The 20,827-nt window shown below is 41.3% G+C and overlaps 1 protein-coding gene across 1 annotated transcript in view; it reads left to right on the top strand.

Annotated features, from left to right (window-relative positions):
• Positions 1-760: 760 nt before the first annotated feature.
• AOAH (acyloxyacyl hydrolase (neutrophil)) overlaps positions 761-20,827 on the top strand; it is a 54,055-nt gene continuing 33,988 nt past the window's right edge. The window contains exons 1-9 of the mRNA XM_009069647.1: positions 761-779; positions 1,053-1,222; positions 1,735-1,794; positions 8,037-8,107; positions 10,026-10,086; positions 10,597-10,667; positions 12,210-12,258; positions 12,664-12,712; positions 13,960-14,054. Of these exons, the coding sequence (XP_009067895.1) occupies positions 761-779; positions 1,053-1,222; positions 1,735-1,794; positions 8,037-8,107; positions 10,026-10,086; positions 10,597-10,667; positions 12,210-12,258; positions 12,664-12,712; positions 13,960-14,054 (645 nt within the window). The remainder of the gene's footprint in view (positions 780-1,052; positions 1,223-1,734; positions 1,795-8,036; positions 8,108-10,025; positions 10,087-10,596; positions 10,668-12,209; positions 12,259-12,663; positions 12,713-13,959; positions 14,055-20,827) is intronic.

Below are 20,827 nucleotides of genomic sequence, written 5' to 3'. Positions count from 1 at the left end.
ATTTCTCCTTTTTTTAATTAGGTTTTAGTTTGGATTTTTTTTTTTACTTATTCTCAAAGTTTCCAGAACTTACGTAATTATTCCTTCTTCAAGAGAGCAAACAGGAAACAGGCAGTGCTTTCAGCCTTCTTCATCGTGAATGCTGAAGGGAAGGACAAAAGCCATCACAAATATCTCACAAATATGACTCTTTTCAAAGGTAGCCTAATAAATGCAGGACAGCATATGGAAATTGTCATCACTGAGACAGAAGAACATTGTCCTAAACTGAAAATGAAGGAGCAGGGGGGAGCACATTGGTGTTTGCCTGACCCTCCCAGACTCCTGTGATTGTCTTTTTTTCTTTTTTTTTTCCTAAGTTGAAGTTGAGGAAGTGACATCTTCCTTTCTTATGGGAAGATGTGACTGAATTTAGAAGGTGCTGTTCATCAGAGCTGTTAAACAGTTGTTAAACATTTTGGACTGCATGAGCATATCTGGGGCATCTTCTCACCTACAAGACTAGGAAGAGTCCTTGTAGCAGGAGAACCAGTGTAGTCCTTCTGTGCTGTGGTCTGAGACAAATTTCTTAGTGCTAAGGTAAACACTGAGCAGCATGGTACAGAGACAGCCCCTGCTTACTCCCCATGCCTCAGCATTTAGCCAGGCAGGACCCAGGACTGTGGACTGGGTGGGCTGCAGAAAGAAATGTATTGTTTGAGGTTTTTGCAATGTCAGAGTCTGCGAGCAGGACCGTGGAAGTGTTTGGCAGTTCCCGGCCATGGCAAGCAGCTGTCAGCGTAATGTTTGACCACAGCCTTACTGCACCACACATGGCACATCCATCCTCCTACTGCCACCAGTGCTGGTCCCTGGATGTCACAGATAGTGCCCCTTGCAAAGAATTTCCTCTCCTCCTCTGAGGAGCATGTGTGTAAAGGGATATGAGGAATTATTAGGTTATCACAAGTAGCTGACTTCTTTGTAACCCATGGCCTTAAGAAGGCCAACCTGATGATGCCTTTCCAAGGTCTTTTCTTGCAATGGTTCTCCCACTCTTCCTTTCTATGTAGGTATAAGTATCATCATTGTGGAAGTATTACAAAATGCTTCTTCAGCACACGTTGTCATGGACCCAACAGAAAAACTATCTTGGCACTGTCAGCAAGAACTTGCCCTCCAGGACAGGTACTTCCAGAATCAAAAGCTGACCTTCCTAGATCCTAAGCAGGATATTTTCCTTGTAAACTCTATTCCCTGCATGTCAGCTGTTCCCCTGCTGATATGAACATCAGCTGAGTATAACCCTTATCCATGCAAGACCAAATGTTTCTTCTGTACCCTTCCACAACAAATCAGACTGATATTACATGTGTAACCCTCTTGTAGTCATCTAATGGGTGAGTTGCTCTTCAGGAGGAGTCACTAGATAAGTCTGTCTTCTGCAGCTCACACGGTGCAGTCAGGATATGAATTTCAGCTCTTCAGCTGATCTGGACTTTTCCCTAGGAATTAAATGATGCCCTGGAGCAAAATAAATGAACTCTTGTGACTGGAGTTTCATAGTGGGTGACTGGATAATTGATTGTTGGTCCAATAAAAAGTAACTGATGAGTTTGTGGACTCATACATCATTTCAGTGCTGTGACTGATATATTAAAATAGAGAAAAAAAAGGTAGGAAATAAGGAGAAAAGTTGGTAGGATGCTGTGAGGTTGATCTGGTTGTTTTTTATTTTTGTTCTTCCTCTCATAGATGGGACTGAGTACTGCAATAAGAAAAGCAAAAAGAATTATGAAGACTTCTAAGGACCTGGTAAGAAATCAATAGCACTTATAATATATCAGTAGTGAGTCCTCGTATATTTTATCTGACTGTGAATCCTCCTGATCAGCATTGGATTGAATGCTGACTCACTCCTACCTGGTGTAGGATCTGCTCTATTAGGTGACACTGGGAAGAAGGAGTGTGAGATAATAGAGAAGAAATACAAAAGTATGAGGAGAGCAGAAAAAAAACCCTCATGAAAAATGCAGACTTTTTGTAGAATAGCCATCTATATCCCTATATCCATATCCATCCAATACATATATCTATGTGTAAAACCCATGCAGCAACTGAGCATCTCATCTGTGAGCTCCATAGTTTAGCTTCATACTGAGATGCTTGCTTGTACTAGCCCAGTGCAGGAATTTCCCACTCCGTCTTGCTGTGTGTTTTTCCATCCAGAGAAGCATCCTTCCTTCCTTCAAACTTCTTGCAGTGTTTATTACTGCTCCTCTTTGTTTTGTGCTTCTTCCTTGTCCCTAATCATCCCTGCTTTGCCTTTGTAGCCCTATGTAAGTGAGTGCCTCATGAACTGAGTCACTGCCTCAGAGCACAGCAACTGCACTTCAGGGCTGTCTGAAACTCAAGCAATGCCCTGAATGCAAATTCTGCATATTTAAACTTTTTTGTAAGAGGCTGCCTTTGCCTCTTAAAATTGAAAACTGGGATTCGAAATCTTTCTGCCTCCAACAGTTTTCAGATTTGTAGAGGATCTCTAAAGGGTAGCAGAGAAGAGAAGGGCAGCTTTAATTCTGCTGGGTTCACTTATGTGAGTCAGCTCAGCCACAGAGTTTGCTTCCAGGTTGTCTTCAGGCACATAATGCAGAGCAAATGTTTTAGCTGGTTTTGAAGAAATTTTTGATATTGCTTCTTCCTGAATCCTTGCTGTGATGCTACTCACAAAAGTGAAAATTAAGGTGCCTAATTAGTCTTTGGGCAATTGCCAAATTGCCAAGCCAGGGAAATAAACAAAGCACTGGAGAGATCGGTCTCAGCTCCCACAGAACAGCAACCAGCAGGATTTTATTCATTTTCCTTCCTACTCAAGGCTGTCCTACTGGTGGTCTGAGATTTCCACTCTAATTATATGGCATTTCTAGTCCCCATTCCCTGGAGCAAGTCCTCATGTTAAAACCTGCAGCGAGATGCTCTGAGTCCTCTCTGTTAGCCAGAGTCCTGGTGCAGGTGTAGGGGGACAAGCACAGGGGTGCTGCCCCTCAGACACAGGGCTCCTTTGCTCCCTTGCATGTGCTTCTACCCTGCTAATATCAGGCTGCATCCCTTGCTTGGCCGACCATGTCTGACCTTCATGGTCTGTGTATGCCATGTCCTTTCAGTCTTTGGGTACAATAGGATCTCCTTCAGTTTTGCCCCTAGTCTTCCATGTCCTCAAAGGTTCTCAATGCTGCAAAGCCTCTTTCAATCTCCATCACAACACCCTTGGTCCCTTCCTGCTCCTAGCTGCCCATTTACCAGCAGGAAGGACAAGCAGACTGTGCTCCAGCTGGAAGCAGCAATGTCATAGTTGGGTTTCTCCAATCAGTGTATTTCTAAACCTCCATAGCTGCACAATGCAAGGTCAGATCAAATTAAAACAAGTATCATGCTCTTGTATGGGCCTCTCTTGCAGTGATTCCCAAGATGCTCCCTGTGATCCTCCATAGCTGCACAATGCAAGGTCAGCTCAAATTAAAACAAGTATAATGTGCTTGTATGGGCCTCTCTTACAGTGATTCCTAGGATGCTCCCTGTGACGACACTGGCTGAAATTTATTTTAAACCTGAAAAGTTAAAAACAGCAACATTTCTAGAGACATTACTGTATCTCACATTACTGTATCTTTCCCATTCCCCCAGACTGAAGTTGTTTTCAGATTCAGAAAAACAATGTAGTAAGAAACACAGAGGAGAATATCTAAGAGAGACCACAGTGTGTATCATGCTTGCATAAACCATGTATCCCAGAGAAAAAATGTGTGATGAGATAGTAAGAAAATCACCTGCCCAGTCTGGACACTGCCAAATCATGATGAGTTCATCTGCATAGCAACATACACATGCCAGTGAGAACTGAGTTCAGAAAAACAATGTAGTAAGAAACACAGAGGAGAATATCTAAGAGAGACCACAGTGTGTATCATGCTTGCATAAACCATGTATCCCAGAGAAAAAATGTGTGATGAGATAGTAAGAAAATCACCTGCCCAGTCTGGACACTGCCAAATCATGATGAGTTCATCTGCATAGCAACATACACATGCCAGTGAGAACTGAGGTTACTGCTTCAACAGAGGAGAATATCTAAGAGAGACCACAGTGTGTATCATGCTTGCATAAACCATGTATCCCAGAGAAAAAATGTGTGATGAGATAGTAAGAAAATCACCTGCCCAGTCTGGACACTGCCAAATCATGATGAGTTCATCTGCATAGCAACATACACATGCCAGTGAGAACTGAGGTGCTCTTACTGCTTCAGGAAAGGGTTACCTGACTGACTGTGTGGGTGAGGATCCAGAAATACCCTGTCTGTGGTAGGACATCACTGCATTCACACTGGTGGAGGGAGAGAAACATTAACCTGGCCTCTTTAATGCTCTGACTCATGCTAGACTGATATGTCAGATTATGTCTGCTCATCCTTCCCATGCCTGCTGTTTTGGTTGCTTTTGCCCCATTGCATGTTTGGGGAAAGCCTTCTGAAGACGTTCTTGCAAGTTAGCTGTCCCCATCTTGGCTTGGCAGCCATGTGTGACTGCACACAAAAGGTGTAATTACACCTGTTGGTAATGAGAATGGGAGCTCTGCCTGTATCCCAGGATTTCATATTTACCTGGAATTTATTAGGATCATTGTGAGTTTGGGAAAAATAAAAGGTATTTTCCAGATGTAGAGATGCAGTGAAAGTGGTTACAAATCCCAAAAATTCTAATAAATGTCTCCATTCATTAAGAGGAGTGAGGCATCTGTGAGCAACTGGCTTAAACCAAACACCAACAAGCATTAGGGGCTTATTGTTATTCTTTTTAGCAAAACCAATTGAAATAATTATGAAAATGTCATTAGGGAATGTTAATAGGCAATGACTAAAATATTAGTGTTATCAATCACTGTGAACACCTTTAGTGCTAACATTTCATATGGGTGGAAAAAATATTAGGGGCATCTTTGAGCAATAGCAGTGAGAGAATGGTGAATAGAGTTGTGGCTGTAGCATTCAATGAGAGCAGGCACCACGTGTACAATCCTGTCATGACTGTGTGGTCCCTGCAAGTCACAGCCTGGCAGTGGAAGAAGTGGAAAGCCATGGAGGGAGCCCTAAGGGAATTGCCAGGCAGAAGAGGCATAAGCTAATCTCCTGCCCACCCACTTATGTTACGCAGAGGCAAGTGGTTCATCTTCTCTCGAAAGCACATAATGCAATCATAGCCTCTTTCCACAGGAAGGGACCTCATAGTGCCTGCTCATGCAAAGATTCTCTATTTTTAAACCTGTACTTCTTGCTGTCTTTTAAGAGTAGCCCAAGACACCCTCAAAGAACAGATGAGCTGCTCTCCTGCACAACCCCAAGCAGAGCTAAAGCATTACTTTCACACCTCACTGTCCCACCTGCTATGGGGATGCATAGGCTGGGGAGCTGGAGGCAGGTGCACTCTGGAATACTGCTGCAGCTGGTCCTCAGCACTGCCCACACCACTTCCAGGTCGCTGTCATGCAAACATTCCCACCAAAGTTAGGCAGTCTCTGGGACTGCAGGATAGTCTTCCTTTGAAACTAATGGAGACCCAGTCAGCAATAATTTTCAAATTACTAGCTGAGAAAAAGGCAGAAAAGATTCTATTCTACTTACAGCAAAGGGTAGACTTTAAATGCAGCCTGTGAGCATAATGAAAGGAGGTTTTATTTATGTACTTATTTCTTGCAAGCCCTGTACTCTGTCTTTCTGGTGCGGTTTTGGTTCCAGGTGCTTTAACTTCAAAGGCTTTGCATACTGTGATTTAGGCTGAAGTGAAAAGCTGACAGCTCAGATGAAGACACTGCAAATCTTAGCCTCATGGAAAGCTTTAAGAGCCTCTAGTGTTTCTGTAGGCATGATTAGTCCTACATGGAGGAGGCAGTGGTTTCTTACCTGTTTCCAGAAAGGTGTACATAGGTTTGCAAAGCTCTTTGAGAAAGGCTGACATCCTGCCTGTGCACCTCTCATGTTCTCTGCCTACCTGGCCACGCATGCATATGCACAGCCAGTGAGCAAAGAGGAAGTCTGGTTCCTGCCATGCTGCAGGGCATAGCCCCCAGGCAGCCAGAACCTTAAGTACAGAGGTGCAGAGGGATGGGGAAGAGCACAAGGCAGCTGGAGCCACAGGAGGGGGACCAGGTTGATCTTTCAGCTCAAGGAAAGGCCCCACTCCCTGGCTGCTTTTGGCTATTTCTCTCCAGTTCTTCTGTGGTTGTCTTCTGATTTCTCCTTTCACTCCACCAACATCTCTCCCTCCAAGCCAGTGTGACTCAAACTTTGTCATTTGAGTTTGTCAGACAGAACTGAAGAGAGTTAATTGGTGGGGGTTTTTTTCAGGTTTCTTGTCTCCCCCCCCCCAAGCCAGTGTGACTCAAGCTTTGTCATTTGAGTTTGTCAGACATAACTGAAGAGAGTTAATTGGTGGGGGGTTTTTTTCAGGTTTCTTGTCTCCCTGACTTTTGTCCTTTGTTTGTCCTGTGATTTATCTTTTGCAACCTTCAGAAAGTGCAGTTATGGCTCCACCCCCACTGCAGCTCTCCACCCCACTTCTTTTCAGTGGTACTTGAAAAAGGTACCTGCTTGGTCACTTCAGCCACCACTGCAAATGTTGGCTACAATCTTTGTGCTAGGGGTTCCATCTCCTCTTCACTACCCTAGCCCTCCTTTCCACATTGAGATCCTTGCTGAGATACTTCTGTGGCTGATCTCCTGCTCTGGGCAGCCTGAGACCTTTCTCTCTCTCACCTCTTGTTACCTGTCCAAGCAAACACCTTCCCTGGAGCTGCATGGCACACCATGGCCCACTGCCTCACAACCCTGCAATGCTGCCTCAAGGCTCTCCTTTGTCACTCAGAACTTTATACACTGGGGCTACTGCCCCTTATGGTGAGCAATAACCTTTCCTTGTCCTCTCCTGAGCTGTATCCAACTTTTCTCTTCTGTTTTATGTTATATTTGGATTGTAATATCGTTAGCACAAGGATGATCCTACTATTTTTTCTGTCTATAAAGTGTGTAACACAAGACAGTTGGTCCAAGGACAGAACTCTTAAGTGCTATGTCTATACAAATAATTACCCTTCTTTGCATAAAGTTATGAGTTGCCCATCTGCTCATCTGCTCTATATTTACATGCTAAATGTAGCCTTAGTGAATACAGTTAATTAGGCTGTGCACTCACTAGTCCTCTTTATTTATAGACCACACTTGAGCACCCTCAGTATTTATAGACTACCTGAACTTATGATGAAGCCATGTGAGCAGTGTGTTTGTGGGATTGATTGCCAATGCAGTGCAGTGTTCCCAATCATTACGAAGGTCTCTTTCAGTTTTTGAAGCTTCCTGGCTACCTGGAATATCAAATGGATTGTACCATTGCTATGGTTTACTAATGCTGAGTTTTTCCTGCAGCAGCTCTTTTACAGCTTCTAGGTCTGGGCAAGATAAAATCTAGTTATGAGATTTCCAGGTTTCATTTTATTTTAATTTAAATCTCATTAAAATATCCAGGGTATTCTATGCACATTCTGGATCCTCCCATTTCTCCTCTCTTTGAGGTTGTTGCTGATCTTTGGCTTATCCACTCCTCCCTGAGTGTGTAGAAACAAGCCTCATGGCTCACAGTGTGTTGTTTTGCACTGTGCCAGATATCATGATGTTTATCAAACATGAGAACAGTAATTTTACAAAGAATGAAAAAAAATACCTTGGGTACATGAGAGGAGATGGTTTCACAGGAGCTTTTGCCTTCCTTTTTTAGTTTTACATGCCTTTGAAAGCAACAGCAGTTGGTTAGTAAAATGTTCAGTCTAAATCCTTGACTGCTGAGTCAAGTCTAAGTCTTCTGGCATGTAGCATCCTTAACATCTTTTAAGATGTTTCTAGGCAGAAAATACATGGTATAGCTCTGTAATTTACTGACACTGAATATTCCAAGCCACACCACCTCTCTGAACTAATGTACTCATCTTCTTTTATCTTTTTTCCTCTCCAGAAAAGCTTCATGGGGTTCTCAAATGTATGTGCATTTCCTCTGCTGGCTAACCTATGTGAGAAGATTAAATAGTATGTATAAATTTTCAGTCCTTAATCAGAATATAGTACATTTGTTTCCTGCAAAAGTCATCCTTGGTTAACAAAGCTTCCCATACTTTACTTATGTTGGTTTCCTTCATAAAACCACTGTCTAAGTAGTATAGAGAGAAGTTGCATAGCATTCAGGTAAGTAAGAATCCTTGGAAGGATCCTGTGCTTTTTTCTGTACTTAAAATATTTACTTAAATTTAGCATGTCCCAAAGGTAAAATATGTGACATACTCATAGATTTGACTCCTCCAGGAGGGAGCCATCTTGCTCTTGAGATTTCCTGAGCCCAAGGCACTTACCCATTTCATTTGTTCACCCAGTTGTGGTGCCCATGGCTCAGTGCAGAAAGACCACCAGCACCCATTAACTCTATGAGGAACATGAATTAAATGTCACTTGTGAAGTGTAGAAGAATCCCAAGGCATTTTAAAAAGTCAGGTGGATGACAGGAAAAACAACTCATGGCAGTGCTGGCTTTGAGTCATTTTCTGAGAAAGGCCAAGGATATGAGCTGAGCTATTACTCCTAAAGCACATTTGTCAATGTACTGCAATGAGTTGGAGGAAGAGTCAAGCAAAGCTAAGAATAAATCAGTATTATCAGCTGCATATTTGATTGATTCAATTGCCAAGACTAACTTGCTCACCTATTTCTGCTCATTTAATTGAAACTGCAAATATCAAGAGCTTGTTTGGAGTGGGTTGATTGACATGAAACATCTTGTAAGTGCCTTTGCAATGTAAGTCAGGACACATAAGCTGAGTTAGAGCCCCGTGAGTTCAGTCAGTGGAAGCAGGAATCAAACTGTGTATCATGTTAGATCGAATGTGTTCAGCTCTTCTGATCTGACCCTCATGCACTCTCACTTTCTTTTGTTTTTTGCTTTCCTCTTTCTGTAGCTGCAAAAAATATGTTGGTCTGTTGGACTTTCTTAACTGGTCCAGATCTGTGCCAGTTCCTTGCAACTGAACCTTACTGCCCAAGCAGCACGTGGAAATTATTGATTACAGACAGAAGAAGGATTACAACCACCTCCACCAGTGCATGTCACCAGTCTCCTCTATATCTTTTTCATATCCCAGTGCTTGTGCAGCTTGAGGAATTGACTCTTATTGCACCTATTTGCCTCTGAGCTGGGCTCAACATCTCTTACGAGTTCAAGAGGTTGGAAAAATTTGGAAAGAAAAGTTTCCAAGGAAAGGTTCACTAGCATATCATTCAAAGTGTGCTGCCTGCTGGGCTAAATATGAAAGTCTGCTCAATGTAGGTCAGCTAAGCTGGGTCCCATAGCAAAAGAGAGGTGCAATGTGCCATGTGAAAGTTAGCACATGTCCAAGCTAAAAAGAGGAAGGGGCACAGAGCTGACACCATCATTTTAACACATGCTTTAGGTACTGCTGAAACCTATAGGATTGCTGAAACAAAACTCACAATGGAAAAGAGAAAGATGTAATTTTCAAAGGTTAGTGTAATTAGGCAGTTAGTTTCCATCAGCATTCTGCACCTCTTTCCCAGGTAGGATTTCCATTAAAATTTCATACCTGGCAGATTTGAAAGATCTGCCAGGATGAGTGTAGTATTTCTTTTTAAAAAATTATAGTCACCTTTACAGCAGATTTGAAGTCCTAGTTTGTTCTAGAGACCGAAGGTTTGCCATTGCAGCCATACAGGAGGCTATTAGCCTCACCTCCAGAACTCAGTCAGCAGACATTGAAAGAAATCAGAATTTGCTCTTTTGGACAGGATCACTTTGCTGAAGTTCAAGCACAGAGCTGAAACTGAATATGGGTGACATGCCAGTTATTATCTAATTTGTACGCTTCGCTGTGACTTTTTCTTTCTGAATAGGTTCCCTTCCATATGTTAACACTATGTTTGTTGTTTTTATTTTTTTCAGTGTTATAAGAAATAAACTGCCTTTTGAAGATTTCGATGGAGATAAATTTAGTACCTTCCCTGTAAGCAAAGTTTTTCCTTTGGTACAGTAATCCCTTGATAGTGTGACTGTCTATAGGATTCCTCCTACTTTCTGCAAAGCCTTATCCATTCATGTGAAAGTAGGTATTAGGAATAAAGTGAATGGAGGGGTTTTTTGTCATAAAATGTGGGCTTTTTTTCCTGGATGAGAAAACAATCATTCATTTATGCCACCTGGGGAGATGCACACATAAAGCTGTGCTCCCTGCAGAAGCAAATTTCTCTACTGCTGAGTGGTCTGTTTACTGAATTAATATGAGGTGAAGTAAAGTCATATTAAAAAAGAAATAAATTGCCAGCTTGTCTTTTTTTTCTCCACCAAAGCGTGCAAGGTGTCATTTATTAAAGCTTAGCAAAGGTACTCTAGAATACAATCCATTTACTGGGTTTTATTCCTACACCTCGAGTTAGATTCTCATTTTAGATATTTTAAATTAAAAGTGCAAGAGTAATAATGACCATCCTATCTGTGTGCTTCTCCTGTCTTTTAGACATTGAGGGGCTATCACTGGCGAGGCAGAGACTGCAATGACAAAAACACCACCGTGTACCCTGGCAGACGGTAAAGCTTTTAATTATTTTAAAGGCTTCCTTATAATTGTGGCTTCTTGAAGAATGAGCACCACATTTTGCTTTGGCTGTACTCTAAGAGAGCACATTAGTGCTTGTTGCTTGATTTCATAGTGATGGAGACAAGAAGGGATGATTGAGACCAAGGATGGGCATGTTTGCAGGGGTGATGCACATTTGCAGGGGTGGTGAAGGCATTAACTAAGAAATAACAGTAGCTTGCTACTGTTTATGAAACCTGGTTTGGCTAGTAGTTCCCTGGTCACCTCTGCTGGTTACTAACTGCTGCTTAAACTAAGTCCAAGTTTGAATGCAGATCACTGGCTTCACTGTGATATGATTTTTATATATGAGTATACATGTTGGTAAGGTTTAAATCCAGAATTGTTATTTTGTCTTGGAGTTGAATCAATTTGTTTTTTAAAACAAGGTTTAAAGTGTCAGGAGGACTTCCCTTGGTGTATGTCAGGCACTCTGAAAGGTTTCTTTCCTTTGTCTGAAGCATCTGCAGACAAAATTGGTCAGATAGACCAAAGGTGGGGAGGGAAACCATGCCCTGAGGCTCACAAGCCTTATCCCACTTGAGATAATGTGGGTCTATAATGTGTATAATATCTGTAATATAGGTAATGTGCCTACTTTGGGGAGCAGCAGGGTGGCAGTGCAAAATTGGTGCTCATGGCTGAGTGCTGACCTCTGGCATCCAGTCCTCATGTTATGCTGGTGGAAACATAGAGCTAAATACATCCCCTTCTAAGTGAATATGCTCTGGGTGAATACTTCCCAGCTGCCTGAGCATGGACTCTCATGCACACCTGGAACAGAACATGCAGCCAGGCATAGCAGTGTGGCCTTGCTCCCTTGCTTTTGCTATTTTACCTTTTCAAAAACAGAGTTCTCCTCTACCATGGGTTTGCTAAGAAGTTGTTAACCAGAACTGGTTTTAAAGCCTAGACATTAACAAAAGCTTGTGACTAGATAAGCTGTTTATGGGTGTAGAAAGAATCATGGGCCATCAGCCTGTGCAGCACACCTGAGTTAGCAGAAATGCTCTTACAGAGTCCACGTGTAGTGCTGGACTGCATAGATGGAGTTTTCCTGTAAAAGTGGACTGAGCTCATCATACTGTATTACGGGCCAGAGCAAATCCTCATCACCCTGCATAGAATTTGGAGTGAGCGGCTCGGTGGATTTCAGCGAACACTTAAAAGCAAGGATAAGAGCAGGGAAAAAGAGTCTGCCTTTTCCAAAAATCATCCCCATTCACTTCAGCTAAGTGCATATACAGACTAAAAGCATAAGTTTCATTCCGCAACTTTTAGTATTAACTTTAAATTAATGTTACATTTTGCTAGGGAAAATTGCCTCTCCTGGATTCAGAGGGGAAGAAAAAACCCCACTCTTCCATTCAGAAAGGAATTTCTAATTACTTTTTATTCTTAGTGAAAAATGGCACTAAGGATCTGATTCCCTCAAAAGCCTCTTTTGATTTATTTTCTGTAACACTCTATACCCTTCTGTAACTCTGTTTTAGTCCTGACAATTGGGATGTGGAAAGTGACTCTAACTGCAATGGTATATGGGTAAGTAAATGAATTTTTACTTTCCTGATTGCTGCTTCTCCTTTTCCTCCTTTTGAATTACTCTGCAAATGTTTCTTTTCCATTTATTTTGGTTTATTAACTGTTTTGGATTGCTTCTATTTATTTACTGCCTTAGATATTCCAAATAATAAAACTATTTATTAAAAACTAAGCAAACATAGAAGAAGCAGTTATTGTTTATGATTATTTAAATTATAGGTATTATAATTAATTTGAATGTATATATACTTATTAAAATTATGTAATGGAAAGGATCGTTATTATGATGCAATGCTTCCTGAGGGCAAACATTCAAGAAGAACTAAATTTTCAGCCTCTGTTTTGCACTGTCATTCTTCAGGTGCTAGATAGATACTAACATCTGCCCCTTCTCTCCTCCAACAGGGTGTGGATCCAAAAGATGGAATTCCCTATGAGGAGAAATTCTGCAAAGGTAAATTTTTAGAGTCAATGCAAGAAACAACAAGTCTTTTGTATTCATTTAATAAATATTTTCATATTTATTAAAATTTATGCAAGGGAAATGCAGGGGAAAGACAATGGGCTTTAGAAAGTAATGGAAAGGCAAAATGATTTTTTTCTATCTTGAGAATGGGCAAAGATGAAATGTGAAAAACATAGGCTGCTGCTAATTTCCTGTTAAGAGCCAGCTCAGTTATTAAGTTGAAATACATAGAATGGTGGCAGCAGCAAAAAGAGATGTTTCCTCTGCATCTGTGGTGACTGAAGCCTGACCCAGAGGGATAACCCTTGGGATTTAGGGGAGCAGTTTGACCCGTTGCCATAAATACATTCTGATCCTTTTCCAGAGAAAGCCTTAAAAAGGTGAAGTGATGGCATCAGACAATCTCCCTGGCTGCCATGTGGGTGGGTGCCCGTGTGTACACATCCCCACAAATAACAACCTCACTAAACAGCCATGACTACAGTTGCCACTCACCTCATCTTACATTTAAATCAGTATCCTGGGGATGAACCATTGCCTGGCAAGACTTCTCAACATTTTTAGATGAAAGGCAATCTACAAATGCTAAGTAACATTAATTATAAACCAGACAGATTGTTCTAGCAGAAACACTCATGAGTAGCACATCCACCACCCAGTTCTGTTATAAGGAGCTTTGAGCAATTTTCTGAGTAATCCAATTTCCCTAAATGTTTAAGTACTTTTTAATGCATATTCTATGGATGGTAAAAATAAACATTGACTGCACAGGAGAACCTCTGCTGAAATAAAACATGATTTGAATACAACCAGGATTTTTTTCTGATGAGCAAGACCTTTCCCTGTTTTTCATTCGCAGTACCCAGCTAATTCTCATGCCTGTTAGATGGGTAAAAATAAACATTGACTGCACAGGAGAACCTCTGCTGAAATAAAACATGATTTGAATACAACCAGGATTTTTTTCTGATGAGCAAGACCTTTCCCTGTTTTTCATTCGCAGTACCCAGCTAATTCTCTAGAGTTATTGGCACATGCCTGTTAGATTTTTTTTTGCTGCAGGTGAAGTAAAAATCCTATTGCAGGGTCTGAATATTTAAGCCATGTGAAGAGTAGTGCAGCAGTCACCCTGTGACTCCATCAGCTGCCACTGTTGTGCTTCTTTAAGCATTGCCCTCCATGCTTGGTTTCAGTTTGCTCTTTTGCTCATGCAACTAACAAAATGCATTAATTAGGTGCAGGCTCTCAAGGGGTCGTGCTGTTGGGAGACTCAGCTGGTGCTCACTTCCACATCCCTCCTGAGTGGATGACTGTCACACAGATGTCAACGGTGAGGAATCGCGTTCAAGTTGCCAAAACCACTGCATCAACAGTTGCCGTTTGATTTCTCCCTCATGCTGCAGGTTGCCAAAGGGAAACAAGTGCAAAATGCTTCATTGCACTGGAATTTATAGTTATGGTCCTCATGTGTATCAGTCCCCTCCTGCATCTGCTCTTATGAAGATAAAAAAGCATAGCCCTGTGCTACTGCTGTTTCTCCAACATCTGTGCAATTGGGTCAGGGAAGAGTTTGGCTGCAGTGGCCCAGTGCTGTGCCAGAGACACAAACCAGGACATCTAGCTTTCCAAGCACGTGCCTGCTGCTCAAGGAGACCTGTGTTGTCTGTGGGATCAGTCCTGCTATTAGCAGGCTTCTTGGTATGGCTCCTTGCTATGTGAGTGTTGCAGAGGTGACCCTGCTGACAGTCCAGGTACTTCTGTTTCCAGCATCTGGCTTTGCAATGACATGCCCTGGATTGCTTTCACTCATCTGTGGCATATGTGAAATAGGTCTGATAATTCCAGTGTTCAGGCTTTGAGGCTTGTTGAACAAATTCCTCCACAGGTGTTTGAGGGTCGTTCAAGGGTTTATAATAGATTTGTCCTTAAGGGAAGAGTTTCTGTGACCATGAAATGCTATTGCCACACTGATGTCTGTCTTTGGGTTGTATCCCAGCATTTCCCATTTTCAAACAACAACAAAATGAACCTGACTGTGAGTTATGCTGAGCCTGGGCTGTTGCAGTTCACTGGCATGTAATGAAATAATTGAGAGGAAAAGATCATGCCAGCAAACTGCAGTTGGGGAGGGGGGTGAAGATAAATGTGCAGGTATTCTCCTGACCTTCACTGCTGTTTGTAACCTGAAATGTTGTTAATCCCTATCAGGGAGGATTGTGCCTTGTCCTTCTCCATACAAGGGTCTGTTGCACAGGGGTAAGCATGTAGATCATCATTGCCCACCTTTCCTGGTGAAAACCTGCCCTTTCTCCACTGGCCTCTGTAGGAGAAGGATATGGACATTTTCTGGAAAACAATTCTTATTCCAAAATGTTGGTAGTTACAGTGCTGTGGGAGGTCTGAGAGTTTTGTGTATTTTTCCACTTTTGCCTCCAGAGCTGATTTAAATGTTGCAGATTAGCTGTTGTTTTTCTTTGTTAAATGCTTATGAGCAATGATAACATGAATGACACTGATGACAGAGCTGATGAGGAACATAATAAATTAGCACTAGTGATAATTAAGATTATCTCATCTAATAAAGATGATAATAATACTGATTGTGATGATGATTCTGGCAGTAACATTGGTAGAAGAGCCATGTAGGCAAGAATACTTTTAGACCATGTCAGCATTTTATTATCACTGTAATGAAGATTTGGAAAGATTTCTTTTGCTTAAAGCTTGGTGGCCCACTAGCTGTATGGATCAAGGGCTGGTAATAGCATGCTGAGGCAGAAGCTTCAAGGTTGGGAGCTGGAGTGCAGATTACAAAGTGAGTTTTGGTGGTTCCTTGTTGCTGTCTGAGTGTAGAGTGACTTGCATGAGCAGGGTACTCGTGCTCTCTGCCTAGCAAATATATGCTTTTGATGCTCAATTCCATCTGGCCAGAGTATGAGAAAGCTCAAGGACTGGTTGGAAAGGGAGAAGTGAGCTGCTTTCCTTTACAGAAAGGGTGGCTCTAGGTTAGAGTTAGTGCCCTGCACTGGGGCAAGGAGGGCAAAGAGAAGCATGTTCACTTACTGGCCTTTCGTGGTCACTCCACAGACAGATTTCTGGCAGGGGTAGAGCACAGTAATAGTGAATGTGAGCTGGGATTAGACTTGTGAGACAGGTTAGTTTTGCCCTACTCATGATGTGCGGTTGCAATAGTGGTAATGTGGAGGAACTTAGAAAAGTCAGTTATAGTCATCCAGGACGGAGAAGGGCTGGGATAATTGCCTCGCAGGAGATGAAGCCCTCGTGCAGCTAGATGAGCTCTATGGTAGTGCACTGCACAGCCACCCTGGTGCATGGGGTACACAAGGTTCAGCGTAAGAAAGCACAAGTTGTTTTCTGGGACTGTTTGCAAGCTTTCCTACCAACCTGGCAAAAATGCAGCAGTTAAATATGAATGCAGAAATACAGAGAGTTTGGGTGTATAACACCCCCCCCCCCATTATCTGTGCTTAAACTCCAGCAAATGTAACAAGTTATTTAATTTGCAGCTCACCATGATTAAGAAAGTTGTCACCTGAGCACAAAAGTACAAGCAAAACCATTTCTGAGCTAATTCAGACTTTGGCACTGCCTCTTCATCTTGCTTGTCCTCTGTGTCTTGCTTTCTGTGTGTAGAATGGCAAGAGCAGCAATTTAACTACCTCGGGGTTGTGAAGGTGCAATACTGTTTTCTCTTGATGTGTTATATCAAATGGCTCTGGCAAATATCCTTCATCTGTAGGTTTAATTAACAAAGTAACTGTCTTCAGTGCTTTTTAGGTCGGGGATAAGGCATAACTTTGTGTACCTGCTGTTCACCTGTGCTGTTGAACTCAATACATTGTTTTGATTCTGCCAAAATTTCTTTGATAAAACACATAAAATTATTGTTTTGTCAAATGGTTTTCTCTACAGTCAATAGTAGAGTCAGTTCAAAGCTTTACTTTCCATTTCAATGGAATCTTAAACCTCTACATGGAATTCCAAATAGGACTTCCTCACCCCTGCTCTGTCCAGGATTTTTATCATGCATACAGGGAAAAAGTTGTGTGCCTGCTAATACAGATTTATTTGGTGTATTATTTTATTAATTTAATGTTTTTCTATATTTTTATGCCTGTTTTATATGCTTTATATCTATCACACAATATATATATATGACATAATTCTTATTTATATTTATCCTTTTACATATTTGCATATACAAGTGTAAAGTAAAATTACCTTTGGTAACAATGCTGTGGGCCCATCTGTTAATCAGCACCACATCAGTGGCAGCTGTTAATTCCAGTTTTAAAGCTAATTAGGTTCGGAAATAATTTTTCATGGGAGATGCTGAGAATTTTGTTAAGAGGCTCTGCAGGACGGTTTCTTTCCCTGATTATGCTGCATGTAGCATGCAAGGGAGCGGTTGTGATGAGTAAGGGAAGGAAGAGAATGTGAATGAGAAACTTCCTCACTGAAGCATGCTCAAGATGTCATTTAGGTAGCCAGATGATTAGCACAGGGTTGACCAGATGGGTATTTGGGCTGAACAGCTTTGGAATTCATGTGCTCATGCCATTGACTTGAAGAGCATTGTTGGAAATATGTTGTATACTGAATTTTGGATTTCCTGACCTGATTAGGAACTTACTGCTCTCTTAGCATGCTCTCTGCCAGGGGAGGTTTAGGTTGGATATTAGAAAGAGATTTTTTACAGAGAGAGTAGTCAGGCATTGGAATGGGCTGCCCAGGGAGGTGGTGGATTTGCCATCCCTGGAGGTTTTCAAGATGAGAGTGGATGTGGCACCCAGGGCCATGGTCTAGTAGCCACAGTAGGGTTGGACTCTATGATCCTTGAGGTCTCTTCCAACCTGGTTGATTCTATGATTCTCAAGGTAATAACCTGCAGTGTAATCCAGTGCAGAGGGACATGTTATACAGTCTGTGTCTGGAATGCATTGTTGCATCATTCGCTTTTTCCATATAAAGTCCTCTAGTGCCTTCCTGGTCTTTGTTTACTTAAACCTAAATGATCAAATGTGGAGACTTGAATCATATTCCTGCATTCATCAAGGAGACTGGTTTGGAGGGCGGGGAACTTACAAGCACCTGAGCACCAGCCTGCCCACACTGATGCAGCTGCAGGCACCCACAACGCACTTTTTCTGTCAACAAGCTTGAGTCATGTGCTGTATCAGAGTGGAACTCATGATTTCCAGTGCTATTTCCAAAGCCTTTACCTAAGAGCCAGTCACAAATATAGTTATCATCCCTCTCAGAGTACACTCTTCCCACAAAAGGCATACAGAGACATTATTTGGTGTAGAAACTTTCCATTACAAGGTAGACACATCTTTGAAAGCTGTAGCTTAGGCATGCTTTTTTCTCCTAATAAAACAAAGAAACAGACAAAACAACACCACCACCACCACCATTCCTTATGTAGCACTAGGGGAAGTCACAGGTACCTTATGGGAAGAGAATTATACAGTTGTAAGAAGGGGATAGGTCAGCTTTATTTTGGTTTTCTGCTTGTCAATAACTTTTGGGTTTGCCAGACTTTTCTTTCAAAAGGTACAGCAAGAATTGAGCTGAATATTCATTCCTTTGACCTCAAAATTTGGACATTAAAAATGAAGTGTAATGCTGCAGACATGCACTTCATGAGGTTTAGCAAAGAAGAAAAAATACTGGTGGGGGTTTTTTTTGAGGTGGATGGTTTTTGCTGAAAGCTAATGTTGAAAACACTGGTGTGTCTAGCAATGGATATTGTGCTCCTGCTGCTCTGTCCATCTGCTTACAATTGACTTCCAAATAGCTACTAAATGCAGCATTTTTCTGTTATGTGTCTGGAATAGAAGCGACTTTCATATGTCATTTTAGAGACAATTTTATCTTGAGCTAAAAGCACTATATTTATAAATGTGCTGGAAAAAATATCCTTTCTAGGAAGATGCATTTTAAAACTGTTGGAACTCTATTTCATGCTGAATAAAGAGAAAAATAAATCCCACATTTATCTGTAGTCCAGTATACATCTATTTTCTCACATAGTCAAGGGGGCTTCGGGTTTCATTAAAGTAACTGTTTCACACTATTTATTTCCTATTAGCAGAATTCATCATGTCTTTAAATGCAGATTCGGGATGTCCCAGCACTTATCCCACTGGACGTCTTTTGTTTTTCACCACCAGAAAAAAAACAGGAGTTTGATGTGTGAACTTATTAAAAAGATTCTCTAGCTTCCCTCTAAATTCAGTGAATTGCAGGCAAATTTCTCCCAACTAGTGTTGTGATTACTAAGATGCTGCATTTTGCAGGAAATAGGGTAATTGCTTTGCTAATGTCAAACCTTTGTCCCTTGCAGCTTTACAGGGTAGAAATGCCATTACCGCTTTTTAAAAAGATGGGCTGTGCTTTTCTCAAGAGCTTATTTGTATACCTAGAATAAGAAAGTTGTCTCCAGTACTTAATATGATCATGAGGATTTGAACGTCATTTAAGTCAGTATAAAAAGAAACCCCCAATTTTCCTTCAAATTAAGGGATACTTGAATGATTGAAATAATTTCTGGGACTAACATTTCTAAAGGCTTGTATGAGTGTTAGGTTTCCAGTGCCCTTTTGCGTTCTGATTTTGAAAATCTCTTGCCATAGCAACCCTGAACCTTCTTCCATTTAAGCACGTCTTGGCATGTGTGCATTTAGCATCAGCCCTGGCTTAGGCTGCCCCATATTTCAAGGTAGGACACATCTAGAAGGTGAGGACACTTTTTGAAATGAGACCCATTTAGAGCATTCGAGGCTAAAATATGGCATTTGAAGCAAGGCTGGAATAAGTTTCTACTCATTCTCTGCTAAAATCTGGCATGTAGGCTGAAGTATGGTTTCTCAGCCAGAATACTATAGAGAATGGCATTTAAACAAAGCTGTGCTCAAAGGAGTTTTGTGCTAAAAGTCAACAGAATTTCACCTCTAGAATGGGGCACATTTGCATCTGAGACTAAGCAAAACATGTTGTTTCCGAACTACATAGCTGCGGAGTTTAAGGTCTAGCATTCGCCTGAAATTTCCATTAACTACTCATCCTCATTCTTTGGACCTGAAATATCTTCAAAAGTCTGGCCTTAAGTGCTTTGTTGGAACAGTGTCAATGCTAAATGCATATACAGTTTTCAAATACAACTATGATTTTGGGCTCAAATGTTCCTTTCCAAACCAATTTGCAACCTCAATTAGTTTTAGAATTTAGGTTCTAAACTCATATTTAAGCTATGTTTGCAGGGGAAAAAAGCCCCCAAACCATTAAAATTTGTTGGAACTTGTCTCATTAAAATATCATTTTGGATTGCCAGTTGGAAAAAATGAGAGAACTGGTCATAGAAGGATTTGTTTTAAAAATATTTAATAATTTTAAATCTCTTTTTATACTCTCATATGCTGTGGCTTAGAAGAGATCATATCTACAGAGATTTCTATGCTAGGTGACTATTTCTGTCAACTTTAATGCAAGGCTGTGAAGAGGGAAGTATTGCAAATGGCCAAGCCATACTGTATCCCTTCACTTCTGCTCATAGCTGTGCCCTTGGATTAGTGCTTGTTTGCACACAAAACTAACCGATTTGAAAAAGGCAGTTTTGAAAGTTCCTTCCAGCCCTAAAAACCTAATAATTTTTATATTTATAGATATGTGTATACAGATACACACAAGGACACATATATATGTGAGAAAGAGAAAATGAACCGAAAGACAATTAAGACAGGCCCATTTTTGCCTTGGAAACTAATGCAGATCTACTGTAAGTAGGTCAAATGTGCTGTTACATGCTTTAAACTGGCATCTACTGTGCATTAGATCGCCCAGAGCTTGACTTCTGGATTTCTTCCTATGTGTATACAGATACACACAAGGACACATATATATGTGAGAAAGAGAAAATGAACCGAAAGACAATTAAGACAGGCCCATTTTTGCCTTGGAAACTAATGCAGATCTACTGTAAGTAGGTCAAATGTGCTGTTACATGCTTTAAACTGGCATCTACTGTGCATTAGATCGCCCAGAGCTTGACTTCTGGATTTCTTCCCCCCTCCCCTTTAC

Source organism: Acanthisitta chloris, unplaced genomic scaffold (genome assembly GCF_000695815.1).
Source record: "Acanthisitta chloris isolate BGI_N310 unplaced genomic scaffold, ASM69581v1 scaffold15532, whole genome shotgun sequence".
NCBI lineage: Eukaryota > Metazoa > Chordata > Aves > Passeriformes > Acanthisittidae > Acanthisitta > Acanthisitta chloris.
Note: the sequence above shows the minus strand (reverse complement) of the source record. Positions and strands in the feature narration are given on the sequence as shown.